Source organism: Suricata suricatta, chromosome 9 (assembly GCF_006229205.1).
Source record: "Suricata suricatta isolate VVHF042 chromosome 9, meerkat_22Aug2017_6uvM2_HiC, whole genome shotgun sequence".
NCBI lineage: Eukaryota > Metazoa > Chordata > Mammalia > Carnivora > Herpestidae > Suricata > Suricata suricatta.
The window spans coordinates 138,902,542-138,918,273 of NC_043708.1; the positions used below are offsets into that span (position 1 = coordinate 138,902,542).

At 59.5% G+C, this 15,732-nt stretch overlaps 1 protein-coding gene across 1 annotated transcript in view; it reads right to left on the minus strand.

Annotated features, from left to right (window-relative positions):
- Nucleotides 1-7,907: 7,907 nt before the first annotated feature.
- LOC115301365 (collagen alpha-2(I) chain-like) overlaps nt 7,908-15,732 on the minus strand; it is a 19,495-nt gene continuing 11,670 nt past the window's right edge. The window contains exons 2-3 of the mRNA XM_029951187.1: nt 10,847-10,909; nt 7,908-8,492 (exon numbers count right to left, since the gene is read on the minus strand). Of these exons, the coding sequence (XP_029807047.1) occupies nt 8,402-8,492; nt 10,847-10,909 (154 nt within the window). The 3' untranslated portion in view covers nt 7,908-8,401. The remainder of the gene's footprint in view (nt 8,493-10,846; nt 10,910-15,732) is intronic.

Below are 15,732 nucleotides of genomic sequence, written 5' to 3' on the forward strand. Positions count from 1 at the left end.
GTAAAAACCTGTCATTACGTACTTATCAGTGGGACTGTTTCACGAACGTTGGCCCTCCCAATCACCCGTGTCAGAAACTCATTTGTTAAAGGTTTTACACTGTTTAGCACATGGCAGTGATAGAATGCATACAAATTGGATGGATGGGCGGATGTTTGGATGGATGTTGGTTGGTGGATGGATGTTCACTGAATGCATGGATGGCTGATGGTAGATGGATAGGTGGGCGGATGGAAGGAAGGTTGGATGGATGGATGGACAGAAGGGTGGGTGGATGGATGGACAGATGAGTGGATGGATGAGTAGATGGTCGGATGGATGGATGGACAGAAGGATGGGTGGATGGGTGGACAGTCAGATGAGTGGACGGATGGGTAGATGGTTGGATGGATGATGGATAGAAGGGTGGATGGGTGGGTGGGGGAACTGGAGCTGAGGCACAGTGAAGGCAGGGACCAGTTAGGGGACTGATCCAGTCGTCAGGGAAGGAAAGAGGGGAGGATCAGTGTACAAGCCAGAGTAGAAGTGGGGGAGCTGAGGAGAGGGCTGACAGGAAGGCGTCTGCAGAGTCGGCCTCTGGTTGGACGTCTGGAGTTAGAGGGAGGAGTACAAGGTCACAACCAGGGTCTGCCTGAGGCAGGGGGACTGAAGATACGAGAGAGAGGGGCGCCTGGGTGGCTCGGCCAGTTGAGTGACCCACTCTTGGTTCTGGCTCAGGTCGTGATCTCACCCTCTGTGGGTTCAAGCCCCGCACTGTGCTCTGTGCTGACAGTGCTCGGCCTGCTTGGGATTCTCGGTCTCCCTGTCTCTCTCTGCCCCTCCCCACTCACATGCTCTGTCTCTCTCAAAAATAAACATTAAAAAATAAAAATGAAAACATGAAAGAGCAGGTTTGGAGGTGTGGAATAATGATTTGAGGCGCCAAATTTGAGGTACCCGCTGAGGCAGTGAGTGCGCATTGGAAATTCTTCTTGGCCGCGGAAAAGTTAGGGTGATCCCGGCTTCCCTGAGAGAGAATCTCCGCCGTACCAGGGACCTGACACAACACAGGTTTTATTCAAACCACTCTTGTTGGTCCACATGGCAGTCCAGTACAGGCCTTCCTGTCCCGCATGGTGACGTGGGGACCCAGGCCCTCCGTCCCGTGGCACCTCCATCTCCTCGGGCCTCGGAGCTGAAGGGAAGAGACAGGAGAGCACACACCGGCTTCCTGACCACCTCGGCCCCGGGGGACCGCCCGTGAGGAGAGCCTGCCTCCCGCCGTCCGGCCAGACGTCCTGGAGTCCAGCGCACAGACCCCTGACCGAGCCTCTGACGTCCGGGCCCATCTCCCCACGCTTTGGGACCCGGACCGGCCGCCCAGCGGAGCCCACCCCGTGGGGGAGCCTGTGCTGGCGGCTGCCGCGCCCGCGCACCCACCATCCAGGGGCCCCGAGACGGTGCCTGTGTCCTCTGGTGGTGGTTCCGTGGCGAGATCTTGGACACTGTCTGCTGCGCGGTCTGCTTGTCCTGCCAGAGTCTCTGTGAGCTATGTACTGTCTTTAAAACAAAATTTTTTTTAATGTTTACATTTCAGAAACAGAGAAGTGCAAGTGGGGGAGGGGCAGAGAGAGAGGGAGACACAGAATCCGGAGCAGCTCCCGGCTCGGAGCTGTCGGCACAGAGCCCGACGCGGGACTCGAACCCACGAACCGTGAGATCATGACCTGAGCCGAAGTCAGGAGTCAGGATGCCCCGGGCGCCCCCGGAGCTCCACAGTCTTCAGGCTGCCCTGGAAGAAGGCCGTGACAACACCCACTTACCTAGAGCGGTGGCGACAAGGGGGTGACAGGAGCGACGCCCCCCCAGTGCAGCCGTGGCCTCCCCGCGGCACGCTCTCCCGCTGAATCCAGAGTCCGCCTCCGCACCCTCGCCACCCGGCCTCCAGCCGCCCCCCGCGTTCAGGGGCGCCGGCCTGGGCGATGTGGCTGCCCGCTCGCTCGGGCCCACAGTTTTTCAGTTTAAACAGGGTCATAGTTCCATCACGTCCCGTGCCCTTCTCAGTGGCTTTGTGGGCTGCTTGGTGCCGGCCTGTTTTGTAGATGAGAAAACCGCCGTCTTGAGAAGTTAATGACTTGTCCCAAACCGCACATGTATGTCACAGCAGGCTCAGGATTTGAACACAGGGATCTTTTTATTTTTATTTTTATTTATTTTTTTATTTGAGAGAGAGAGAGAGAGAGAGTGCACGCGTGAGCAGGGGAAAACAGACAGGGAGACCATCCCAAGCAGGCTCCATGGTCAGTGCAGAGCCCAGCGTGGGGCTCAGTCCCACGCCCCTGGGATCATGACCTGAGCCGGAATCAGGAGTCCGATGCTCAGCTGACTGAGCCACCGGGATGCCCCGGATGTGGAGATTTTGATGTAAATCCCAAGGATACCAGTAAGGTGTTTCTTCTCTGTGTGTCTGATAGGTGAAAAGGCATCTTTGCAATGCGTCTCGAGGGACGGAGGGAGCCACGGCCGGTTGCTGGGCCTGTTGGGATGGCCGGCAGGCGCCCTGTTCCTTCGCGCCTGGGAAACGGGGCAGGGGCCGGACAAGCCGCCGCAGGCTTCCGACCTCCGCTTGGAGTTTGGGCACGTGGTCGGTTCTGTGTTCTAAAAAGCCATGGATGTCTGCCAACAGGGAGGGGGTAGAGAGAAGGGGCCTTAAGTGTCCAGAAAGATGGACCTTGAGCATCTGGAAAGTTGGGTCCTAGGAGGTAGAGCTGTGGCCACCGAGATTTAAGGACAGAATTTTGTCCAACAGAATTTCCGTGTTTTAAAAATGCAGCCACATCTAGGCCTTCAGGGACACAGAGCGGGACTGGGGAAGGTGCCAGCGCAGGAGGAGAGGCTGGCATTTCCCGACTCCCTTCCCCTCGAGCACAAGCTGTGAGTTACTCTCTGCCAACCGCACGGACCCCGTGTGACGCGAACTGAGCGGGGAGCAGAGCGGGCAGGGACTTGGCAGAGGCTGTCCGGGCCGGCGGCTGCGGCGGCGTCCTGATGGCCGGACGGCCAGCTTCCTGCCTGGGGGGCTCCTTGCCTGTGCACACGCGCACACACACGCATGCACGCACACACGCACGCCCGCGCACACAGCGTCCGTGCTGCTCCGCTCTGCGCTGTGGTTTGGGGACTCCTTCCCGGAGGCGCATTCCCGTGTCTGTCTCTTCAGTCCCTCCAGGACTCTGTGATCTGTCTCTGACCCCTGACGAATACCTTTCTGTCCAAACTGGCTGGCGTGCGTCCTGTGGGCTGCAGCCTGGGATCCGACCGGCGCCCACGCCCCGGGGGAGTGTGTCTGCCGTGGCTGCGTGCTTCCTGGTCACCCAGAGGCCCACTGAGCCTGGGGCCGGAGCTGCTGGGCCCAGTGTGTGTGTGTGTGTGTGTGTGTGTGTGTGTGTGTGTCCATGCGCACTTGCTTGTCCCTTGTGTTAGTCACGCTCTGGCTCTGCTGTGTTCTTGCCGTGCCGCCCTGAGGCCAGAGGGACTGCCCCGCCCAGGGCTGGCCCGTCCCCAGGACAGTAAACAAGGCACCTGGCCAGCGCCTTTCAGATGCAAACCAGCCAGTCCGGAATCCACACCGCATCTGCCTCCTCCTTGGGGCCCGCACCCTGCAGGCCACCATCACCTGTCCTGATGCCAGGACCAGGTGCCACACAGCTAAGGACAGCCCGCCTTCTGCCCAGAGATGACGGAGCTTTTTAAAATTTTTTTATATGTTCATTTTTTTTTGAGAGAGACAGAGAGCGAGTGGGGGAGGGGCAGAGAGAGGGAGACACAGAATCCGAAGCAGCTCCAGGCTCCCAGCTGGCAGCACAGAGCCCAATGTGGGGCTCGAACCCACAGACTGGAGATCATGACCTGAGCCGAAGTCGGTCGCTTAGCCGACTGAGCCCCCAGGCACCCCCCCCCCAGGTGCTCTTCCTCGAACTAGCCAGTCCTCAGCCTCTGGCCGCACCAGCTCCTTCCCCAGGCTCCCCCATCGCCCCCTCTGCCTCCTGACCGTCGCTGGTGCTTCCGTGACTGTAGCCGACTATCTTCTCAATGGAAGTGGAGTCCTGACCTGCGGCCTCGCCGTATCTGAAGGTGATCACGCCTGGGTTCGGAATCATCCACCCACCCAAGGAGTCCCGAGGCCTCTCAAGTGCCGGCACCGAGTCTAGGCCTCAGGAACCCGGTGGAGAGGACTCAGCGCTGCTGCCATGGTGGGGTTCGGTGAGGGCGGCAGACATGACACAAAGCGCCACACGGACAAGTGTGTGATTCAGGAACGTGACCGGCTACACAAAAGAGACAGAAATCACAGGGTGCTATGTGAGCACAACGGGGCGGATGTGACTTCTAGACTGAAACGCGAGGGCCGGCCCGGGGGGAAGAGCGGAGAGAACATCTGAGGAGAGAGAGCAGCGTGCACCAAGGCCCTGGGGCAGCGGAGGACACGGGGTGGCCCGCGCACCTGCGTGAGAAGGAGCAGGCCTCGGACCCCCCGCAGGCCGGCAGGAACCCTCGAAGGGCACCTTAAGGACTTTGGAATTCTTCCTAAAAGTAACCCACAGCTTTGAGGGGTCTTTAGAGAGATGTCTAGTCTCGTTTACTTTTTAAGAGACGACTTGGGGGCGCCTGGGCGGCTCAGCTGGTTAAGCTTCTCCCTTGGGCTCAGGTCATGACCTCCCTGTTTGTGAGTTGGAGGCCCACACAGGCCAGTCCCACTACTGTCTCTCTCTCTCTCTCTCTCTCTCTCCCCACCCCTTGTTCTTTTGCGCCCTCTCTCTCTGACAAAAAGCCCACTTGGTAGCGATGGGTAGATCCCAGGGAGAACGGACGGGGAGGGGCAGGACACAGAGTGCAGGGGGGCTGGGGAGGGGCGTGAGAGGTCAAGGAAAGGGGTGAGTCTGATGGTGTCTGAAGGTAGACTGAGGCCTGGGCTGGGGATGGAGTGGCGGAGGGAGGGGTGCAGGCCCCCGTGCAGCTCCGTCTAGACCCCGGTAGGGCTTGCGGTCCAGACGCCCGGGCTGGTCCGCGTAACTGGCCCTGCCTGCAGGGAGAGCGGCCCCCCAGGGAGCCCTGGCCCAGCCCTGCACCTGCTCCTCCGGGGCGGGGGTAAGCCCTGCCTGGGACGTCGTGACGGCACCTCTGGGCCTCCCTCCCTCCCTCCCTGCCCCGACTGGGGACCCGGCCCCGAGTGGCCCTGGGCTGCCCAGATGCCGCAGAGCTGTGGGTTCTGAGGCAGGAAGGTGCGTAGGGTAACGGGACGCGCGTCTTCTCCTGACCTGCCCGTAATGCTCCTTGGAAGTGTCGTGCCCCCTCTTTGGGGTGAGGGGGAGGCTGGGTAGGGCTACTTCCAGGACTAAGGAGACATCTCCTCTCCAGCGAGTACAAATCAGGTAATCGTGTTTTTGTTTATCTTTGAGAGACAGAGAGACAGAGCACGAGCAGGGGAGGGGCAGAGAGAGAGGGAGACACAGAATCTGAAGCAGCTCCAGGCTCCGAGCTGTCAGCACAGAGCCCGACGCGGGGCTCGAACCCTCGAACTCTGAGATCATGACCTGAGCCGAAGTCAGATGCTCAACCGACTGAGCCCCCCAGGCGCCCCGTGATAATTGTGTTTTTAAAACACGTACCCCCAGCCCCCGCCGCCCCAGCTACCCGCCCCCTGCCAGCCCGTGCACCGGGACTAGTTTTTCTTTGGCCTGAGTAATAAACCTGGCTGTTTTTTTAAAAAGCACTTTATGGAGGTGAAATTTACATACAATAAAAATGCGTCCATTTTCAGTGTCTAATTGCTGTGGGTTTTTTTCTAGCTCAGTGGGTTTGACAAGTGCTTACACCGTGGAAGAATCAGCCAACACAGTCTAGACATAGGTGTTTCCATCACCCCAGAAAGTCCCCAGTGCCCTCCGCAGTCGCTTCTGGGCCCCGGGAAAGCACCCGTCTGCCTGCTCTGCCGTGACGAGATCAGCTTTGCCTGCTCAAGAACGTTCTGGAAGGAGACTCATATGCCGGTAAGTGTTTGGCGTCTGGCTGGCTTCTTGTGCTTAGCATGAGGTTTTAAAACGCCCCCTAGGGTTTTCGTGTATTAGTAATCCCTTCATGGTGGAGGTGGGGGTCAGCGTCCGGGGCAGGGACGTGCCTCCTGCGAGTCCGGCCCCCTGGCGAGGGCGTTCGGTCGTTTCCAGTTTGGGGCAGTTATGAGTGAGGCTGGCCTGAGCGCTGGAGCCTCTTCCTCGGGCGGATAGGTTCTTACTTCTCCTGAGTAAAACCGAGCAGTGGGACTTTGAGGTTGCAGGTTCACACGGCCCTACTGTGTTTGGGATCGTCCCTTCCCCCGGCCGTGCCAACACATTGTCCCCCGTCCTCGCCCCACCCCCGCTCAGTCTGCTTTGTCTCTTGTGTTACAGCCATTCTAGTGGGTGTTGAGCGGTGGGCTGGTCGACTTCTTGTTATTGAATTGTAGGAGCTCTTTATATATTCTGGGTACAAGTCTGTGGTCAGATATGGGATGTATTGGGATTTTCCCCCTCCATCTGTGACTTGTCTTCTTATTCTCTTAACCGTGTCCTTCACACATTCTAATTTCTGTAGGGCCGGTTTATTAGGGTGTTTTTTTATGGTTTATGAGAACTTCTGGCTTCTTTGTGATCATGTTTTCCTGATAGAAACTCCAGGGCTCTGGTAAGAGAAAATGAGAGAATAGGGACATTGGCTCCTAGGGGTAAACAAATGTGGGCAGGAATCTGGGGGGACCTGGGAGGGAGAAGACATTGGGAGGGAGGTTCCAAACGTCAGGACCCCGAACCCAAGTCCGTGGAAGTACTGCGGCGGCAGCTAGTCTGCATTCAGTGCTTGTGCGTCCCAGGCCTGGTGGTAGGCTTTCCACATGTTGGTCCTGCAGTTTGCACGGCAGCCCTGGGCAGTAGGCGCTGCTGGTGTCCCTATCTGCCAGGTGGGGAAACCGAGGCCCGGGGTGATTAGGTAGCTCACCCAAGGTCGTGCAGTCAGTCAGCAGCAGAGACGGGATCTGAACCCGTACGGGCCGGCTCCCGGCTCCTCACCGCCGTGCTCTGCGGTGTCCGCTCAAGGAGGCCTGCTGGCCGCCGAGACGGGGCGCGTAGGCTGAGCGGGCCTGCTGCTGGCCGGGGGCGCCTCCCTGCCAGGGCTCTGCCCCCTCGGCTGCCCCGCCCCCCCAGGGGGAGCCCATTCTCGGTCCACCGGACTCGCGGCAGCGTCCCGTGGCACACAGAAATGCAGAACCGCGGACGGTGTAGGGAGGCCTCTGATCCTGCTTGCTGGACTGCGCCTAGAACGTTCTCGCGGGGTCTGCCGTCCTGCCTCCCGCGGTCTGAAGTCCGTCTCCATCCCTCAGTCCCCGGCAGCCCCTCCCCTGGCCCTTCCTCCCCCGCCGGCCCCCCAGCTCAGGGGAAGGGGGCGTCCCCCGGAAGCCCAGAACCGGTCTGCTCAGGCCCCCGGGCTGGGGCCCGGTGCCTCCTTCCCTGCGGGCGGGGCCGCGCTGTCCGGTCGGAGCGTGATTCCGGAGGTCGCTGGGAGAGACCGCGCCCCTTTCCCACTTCACCCTCCCGTCAGGAGGCTGGACGGTGTCCCAACAGCACCTCGCTGCTGCGCCCAGGAAAGAGCAGCTGCGTCCAAGCCTTGGCCAGTCAGTAGTCAACCTAACATAGAAAACACCGGAAAATGGGAACCGAAAAATTATTAAGTATAATTAAAATACTGCTCTCTCCAAAGAGCTAAGGTTTAAAAAAAAGAGAGAGAAAGCTTTCAAGAGGTTCAAAGTCAGCGGACAGTGAGGTGTAGTGGAGCGCTCCAAGGCTCAGGAGAGGGCGCCGAGCCGTTGAAGACACTAAGGAAGTCAAGGGTTTGCGAGATTTGAGGCAAAGCGAACTTTTCCTTGGACTCACCTTTGGTGAGGCTGAGACCCCTAGGCCATCATACCCCGTGTGTTTCCCAAAGATTCATCCCTAATGGATGATCTCTAACTCCCAAAGTGGGCAGTTTCTCTCCTTAATCGTTTCAAATGATCTTTTTATTACACGGTAATTATACGTGACCGAATTCCATTTTGAGCCTCTTAGGCCTCATTTTCCTCAATGTCACGTACAACGTGTGAGTGCCTCAAGGTACGGAGGCCCAGCCTCTGAACCAGTTACCAGAGTTTGGATCCGGGTTTTCCCCGAGCCGTGATGGGTGTGGAGCCCGGGTGTCGGAGGGGGCGCAGCAGGTGCGAAGTGTCAAGAGCCAGTGGCTGGATGCGCCCGTTGGGCACCTGCTGGGAGGCCAGAGATGACGTTGCCAGGGGCTGGCATCACAGCACGCCGCGTCCGCACCCCCGAGAGCAGCGCCAGCAGGAGTCGTGGGCGCGTCACCCGCGAGGGGGATACTGGCTGTGCGTCTGGATTCGAGCGTCCTGTTGCATGAGCGTCCTGTCTTGCTTCATCCCAGCAGGAGGACGCCTGCGAGCAAAGGCAGGGTGTCATCCTTTGCCCAGGGGAGCCCGAGAGAAGGAGCAGGGGTCCTCGCCGGGGCGCGCTGGCTCAGGGAGGGAAGGTGGGAGCCGGGCCGGCCCAGACCAGGCAGAGCTGGGGCCCAGGCAGTCAGGTCCCTGTGACACGGGGACTCGGGAATATGGGATCAGCAGTCAGGCCGCCTTGTTCGGAGCCCCTCGAGGCCCTGGGGGCCCTGGAACCTTCCGGGTCTGGGAAGGAAAGCAGCAGGGAGCCCGGCGGGTGCTACGGCCTCCTGTCCCCAGGTGCCTGCGCACCTGACAGCTAATTTCAAGGGTGTTTGTTTATACTTCGTCCTCTTGCTCATCTAATGAGGGCAGAGGAAGCCTTCCAAGGTGTCAGTCAGTCCGGGAACTCCCTGGGGAGGGCGGAGGTGCAGGGGAGTGGGGGAGGGGACCAGAGGAAGCCGGCCTGCCCCAGGCCCCAGCACCCTCTCGGGGCCACCGTCCTTGGGCCCACCTCGTAAAAGCCCGGAACAGTCTGGTCTTTGCATACTTGGCACCTGTCCACCGGTGACGTCACCGGGTCCTGCTGCAAATGGCCCTAACGGCTTCAGGACTGTGCGAGCCTTGGCGCCGACTGAGCACCGACGGGAGCAGAGGCGTGGCGCCAGTCAGAGGTGACGTGTGAGGAGCCCTTCCCAGGCGGAGGCGCTCTGGGCTGCCGGGCACCGGGCGGGGAGGGGCAGGTGGTGGCGCCTCCTGGGGGCCCTCTGACTGGGGCAGAAGGAAGCGGTGACCGGACCTGATGTTGACGGAGTGCACGCTTCACGTTCCCAGGCAGCAGGGCTCCGGGTAAAGTCCCGGGTCCCTACAATAAATAAGTAATTTTTTAAATTTGAAAATTACAGGAAAAAGTAACTTGGGGGATACCGTCACCTCCAGGAGGCGGAGCTTGGTGTGAAATAGAGGAGGCTCCCTTCCTCCCCCAGAGGCAGCCCGCGCGGGGTGGACACCTGGGCCCCTGGGCTGGGTGCCCGCTGTTGGGGGCTGGGCTCGTGGTCCTCCGTAAGTGGCCTTGGGTTCTCCTGGCGTCAGCCCGTCTCTGCTGTGGCACCAGCCCCCGGCCGTCCTGCCCCCACCGGGCCCTGGATCCGAGGCGCTCCTGGGTCCCTCAGTCAGCTAAGCCTTGGACTTCGGCTCAGGTCATGGGTTCGAGCCCCGCATCAAGCCTGTGCTGACAGCTCGGAGCCTGGAGCTGCTTCAGAGTCTGTGTCTCCCTCTCTCTGCCCCTCCCCCACTCCTGCTCTGTCTCTTTCTCTCAAAAATAAACATTAAGAACATTTTTAATAAGTGAAAAAAATATTGTGAGACGAAGCACTCCCTCAGAGAAGTGTATAAGACATACACTCACGGCTCCGTAAGTTTCCGTGAAGCAGGTGTCCACGTAACCGGCAGTCAGCGCGGGAGATGGATGGTTCCGGCCTTCTCCCCCTCTGCCTCCCTTCCCCCAGAGCCTTCTCTGATCACAGGCCTCTCCTTCATCTGCCCGACTTGGAGGGAAGCTTCTTCCTGCTCACCTTCCGCCACGCAGGTGTGCGGGCCCGGGTTCTGCGGCTTCGCTTGGCCGGTTGTGAGCCGTTTATAAATGGAGTCACACAGCGCGCACCTTGTGTTTTGCGTCTTGGGCTCAGTTTTGCGTTTGTGAGACTCATCTGGGTCTCTGTGCGTGGCTGTGTAGACCGCTGTGCAGATGCCGGCTGTATAGAGACACCACCTGCTGCTGGCCTGTTCTGGGGTGACGGACTTGGAGTTGTTTCTAGTTTTAGCAGCTAGGAACTTGTGCTGTGAGCACAGAGCCTGTGTCCAGCTCGGCACACGTGCGCCCTGGGGGCGGGGGTCCGGGTGTGCGAGCCCCCCGGGGTGGGGGGATGAGCCTAAGGCCGGGATGTCAGGTGGGGGGGGTGACGGGGGGGGTGAGCCTGGGGGCGGGGGTCCGGGTCAGGACAGGCAAGCGGTCCGCGCTGTCACACCAGCACCGAGTCTGCTTGTCCTCCCATCTGTGGACGAGCCGCCGCTCTCTGGACCCACCAGCACGTGGCGCTGTTGGCCTTTGACACTTGAGCCCCCGGGGTGAAGGGTTTCATGGCGCATTTTCCTGATGAGACGGAGCATCTTGCTGTGTTTCCTTGGCCCTGTGGGGTATGCTCTGTTGCCAAGGGCTGACTTGAGGCTTTTGCTCATTTTTTGCTGTGTGTGCTTTTTCTTTCCATATTCTGCACAAGCGTACGTATATATGTATGGAAAATGTACGCGTACTTTGCACATGTATGTGTGTATAAGACACGTATAAAACATACTTACGTGTTATCCTTATACGCGTGTCCACGTCCACCTGTGAATACAGGCGCTCTATCATGCGTGCACCTGCAAGGCGGACACACACAGGCGTCAGTTCTCTGCGTCACCTGGGCGTCCCGCGCTCCCTTACCAGTGTGGCCAACATCACCGCTCAGTCCTGTCATTCTCCTAACCGATCCTTCGATGAGGAGTCATGTTTACTGATCATGTGGTCAAGTTTATCAGTCTTTTCCTTACTGTTAGTGCTTTAACGTCCTGTTTGAGAAATATTTCTCATGAACATATTCTTTTACAGCGTCTATTAGGGGCCTTTAAAATCTATTTTATTTTTTAGGATATTTTCTGTAGCATTTCGTTTTTATAGACACTTTATCAGATCGTTTTTATTTAATTTGGAGAGAGAGGGAGGGAGAGACGGCACACAAGTGAGGGAGGGGCAGAGAGAGGGAGGGAGAGAGAGGGAGGGAGAGAGAGGGAGGGAGAGACGGCACACGAGGGAGGGAGGGGCAGAGCGAGGGAGGGAGAGAGAGGGAGGGGCAGAGCGAGGGAGGGAGAGAGAGGGAGGGAGAGACAGCACACGAGGGAGGGGCAGAGCGAGGGAGGGAGAGACGGCACACGAGGGAGGGAGGGGCAGAGACAGGGAGGGAGAGAGAGAATCCCAGGCAGGCCCCACGCTCAGCTTGGGGCTCAATCTCACACCCCTGGGATCATGACCTGAGCCGAAGTTGAGAGTCAGATGCTCAGACGGAGCCGCCCAGGGGCCCGAAGACCTATTTCAGGCCGAGATGTGCCACGTGTGACGTGTGTAAGTGCACAAGCTGGCTGCACGCCCAGGAACCTTCCCGCGGGCATACACTCCGGCGAGCACGCTCCGGTCCGGATCCGTATTTACAGCAAACCGGACGCTTCTTGCCCCGACGGGACAGCCCCCCCCCCGGGACAACACTGTGTCTATCTTTGGTCTTGCTGCCGGACCTCAGGCCGGAGGCTTCAGTCCCGGGCTGCCCCGGGTGGGCTGCCGTGAACATTGTTGTGCGTGTGTTCCGGTGGGCAGAGCGCGGCCTCTGGGGGGCTCCCCACACCCCTGGGCACGGGACAGCCGGGCGGCGGTGCTGACCCGCGGGCACCGCCAGACCTCGCCCAGAGCGACAGTTCCGGGTCCCCCCCCAAGAGCAAGGCCAGGTCTCGCCGCTGGGGCGCCCCACCAACGCTTGGTCTAGTCAGCCTCTTTTTTTTTTAATGTTTTATTTATTTTTGATACAGAGAGAGACAGAGCATGAGAAGGGGAGGGGCAGAGAGAGAAGGAGACACAGAACCGGAAGCAGGCTCCAGGCTCTGAGCTAGCTGTCAGCACAGAGCCCGACGCGGGACTCGAACCCACGAACGTGAGATCTGACCTGAGCCGAAGCCGTTCCCAGGCGCCCTGGTCCGTCACTCCTTGTTGCTGGTCGGTTGTGCGGACATAACCACCTTCTGACGTTTCTCTGTTGATGGACCTTTGGCTTGTTTCCCATGTTTGGCTGTAACCAATATTCCCGAAGACTTCTGTGTGGATATCCGTTTTCATTTTCCTTCATAAATACCCTCAGGTGCGATTGCCGGGCCAGAGGATTTCCCTCCCGACATCATCTTATGACACATTCCAAGCTCACACAGAATGGGAGCATTCTAAGGGAAGTGGGGGCCTGGGCCCCCGTGCTGCCGCTCACCGTGTCACCCAGCGGTCTGCCTGCCGTCCCTCTGGCCACGACCGACGCCTGTATTTCAAGTAGACCGGAGACCCCAGTGCACTCCTCCGGACGGCACAGGTGCTGAGCTACAATTCAGGGTTTGCTTAGATTTTTTCTTTTGATGTAGAATTTACAGACGGTTAAGTGCTCACGAGACCCCTCCTGACCGTGCACCTGTGCTCACTTTCGACCAACGCAGTGACCGCAGCCCCGGTGCCGTCAGCCCGAGATGTTCCAGCCCCCGGTGCTGTCACCCCGGAACATTCTCTCACAGCTTTTACCTTCACCCCCTACTCCTGCTCTGAGACACTGATTTTCCCCGTTGTTTTTTAACACTGAAAACTGTACATCGGATGATACCTTTTCCTGTAAGACTTGTTCGCTGAATATTATGTTTTTTACGTGAATCCACGTCGTTGCTGGCTCAGCCCACCATCCGTTTTGCCCCTGGGGTCCTCCGTAGATCTAGGGATTCTCTTCAGTAGGACCCCCGCCCCGTGTCCGCTTGGGGCCATCGTGAAAGCAGCCGCTGTGAACACTTTACAGAGCTTGGCACAAACCCACGCCATGTGCCTCTGAGCGCACAACGCGGAGCGGGACCGAGTCGTGTGCCCTCCTCCTTGGAAGGAGGGCGCCCGGCTGCTTTCCGAGCGGCTGCCCGGGTCACAGCCCGGCCAGCGGGCACCTGCCCCACCCAGCTTGGGTCTGCTGAGCTCCGTGCGCTGAAATGCACCTAACGTTACACCTGCCGTTAGCACGCTCCGGGCTTCCGCGGTGCTGGGTGCCCGTCACCGGGACTCAATTCCAGACAGCTCACCACCCCTCCTGGGGACTCCGGCCCGACAGGCAGCGGCTCCTGGGCCCCTCCCCCAGCGCCCGGCGGCCACGGAAGGGGCTCACGTGCTGCGTGGCCGCCGCGCTGCTCCCGCCCAGTGACCCCGCGTCTCCGTGGGTCGCCGTGTGGGTGTGTCACGCCTCCTCCCTTCATTGGCCGGAGGGCACCCCGCTGTCCGTAGAGACCATGTTCGGGCTCCTCGTGCCTCAGCCAGCGGATGCTTGCGGGGACTCCGCCTTGCCGCTCGCTGCTGGGCGCCCCGGTCTTGTCTGGACGCCTGTCCCACTTCTGTTGAGTAGGTACCGGGGAGGCAGTGCGAGCCCTCCATCAGCCCGCGTCCGCAGGGGTGTCTGTGCCGACGCTCCGCCTCAGAGCACGGAGCTTCTCTCCTGTCACTAGTTTACTTTTCAGAAAATCCGGAATGGATTATGTCCCTTTGAAAAAGTATTCTGAATAATTTTTAAAACACTAAACTGACTCTGAACTCCTGGGGTGACCAGCTTCACAGGGCATGTGGATGTCACGGCGACTCGCAGCCCCTGAGACGGGACAGAGGGTAAATGCTGCCCTGGGAGAGCCAGCCCCAAAGGCTGAGAGTCCCTGCTTCCGTCCCCCTCGAGCCCGCCTCCTCCCCTCCCGCTGCCGCCGGGTCAGTGTCCAGTCGGCTCCGGCCAGCGGGCCATCACTGGGCATGCAGCTCCCACTCCTACGTGGTCTACAAAGCCCAGCTCAAGTGTCACGTCCTCTTTAATATCCTTCCTACTTCCTGTTATGCACGGTCATCTCTTCTCAGACGTCTCCCTTGCCAGGTTTATTTTTTAATTTACATCCAAGAATGTAATTGGATGGACAGTAATTTCTGGAGTAGATTCCAGTGGTTCGTCCCCTACATATAACCCCCAGGGCTCATCCCCGCACGTGCCCTCCTGCATGCCCCTCCCCCATGTATCCCCTCCCCCCCCACCGCCCGCCCAGCAGCCCTCAGGTCGTTCTCTGTATTTCAGAGGCTCTTTTGATTTGGCCCCTCCCAGCTTTTTCGGAATTTTTACCCCATTCCCTTATGGTCATCTGTTTTCTATCTTAAATTCCACATATGAGCGAAGTCAGATCATATTTGTCTTTTCTTGATTTCACTTAGCATGATACCCTCCAGTTCCATGTCGCTGCAAACGGCGAGATTTCATTCTTTTTGCGGCCGCGGAGTACTCCGCCGTGTATGTAAACTGCGTCCTCTCTGTCCATTCATCCGTCCGTGGACACCTGGCTGTAGGACCTCGGCTGCTGTCGATAGCGCTGCTCGAAACACCGGGGTGCGTGTGCCCCTTCCAAACAGCACCCCGTGTCCCTTGGATAAAAACCCAGTAGTGCAATTGCTGGGTCGTAGGGTCGCTGTTTTTAGTTTTCTGAGGACGCTGCACACCGGCCGCCCCGGTCTGCGCTCCTGCCAGCGGCCCCCCCGCGGAGGAGAGGGACGCACTGCTTCCCTCTGTGTTCTTGGACACTGTCGTCACCGAGCGCGCTCAGTAAGCGCCCTGTGAACTGAATGCGCAGACCCTTCGAGCGGGACATGGAGCCGCAGAGCAGGAAAAGCCCAGAGGGTCAGTCGGCTTTCTTTTTTAAGTGACAGACACTTTTTCCAAACGAACTGCTCCGTGGCACCCAGCCCAGCAGGCCAACAAGCAGAGGTGCTGTGACAGAGGTGGGGGTGCTCTGTCCCTCCACCCATCCCCAGGGGGTCCCCAGCGCACCACTGCCCCTGGGATGAGCCAAGGGCCGGACAGGAGGCAGGCTCTGCCCCAGGTCACAGCGGGCGGTGGGCCGAGTGAACTAGCCGGTGGTGCGTCTCCAACCCCCCACGGCCCTCAGTGACCGCTCACTGAGCCGCATTTTATCCCCTATCAGTCGGGCAGTTTAAAGCCAGGCAGGGGGCAGCAGCCCTACTAGCGCTAGCGGCTGTGTCTGCCAGGAGCGGGCGGCACAGGAGAGGAGCGCCAGCTCAGGCAGGACACCGTTTGGGGCCTCAGCTTCCTCATCTGTGAAATGGGTGCAGAGGCTGGCAGCTGGTCCAACCAGCATCTCACAGTTGTCCGCACCTGTGCCATTGGGAACGTCCATGTGTCCCATTCAGCTCCCAGGAGATGTGTCTCCTGTCGGGGTGTCTAACATATCTCCTGTTTCTTGTGAACGTTCAGCAGGCTATTCCAATTGACCTGCTCCTGCCAGGGCCCTGCGCCCAGCCACCCACGCCCTGTGCCCTCTGCCCGCCCGTGCCCTGCGCCCTGCAGCCCCCTGCCCGCCCGTGCCCTGCGCCCTGCAGCCCCCTG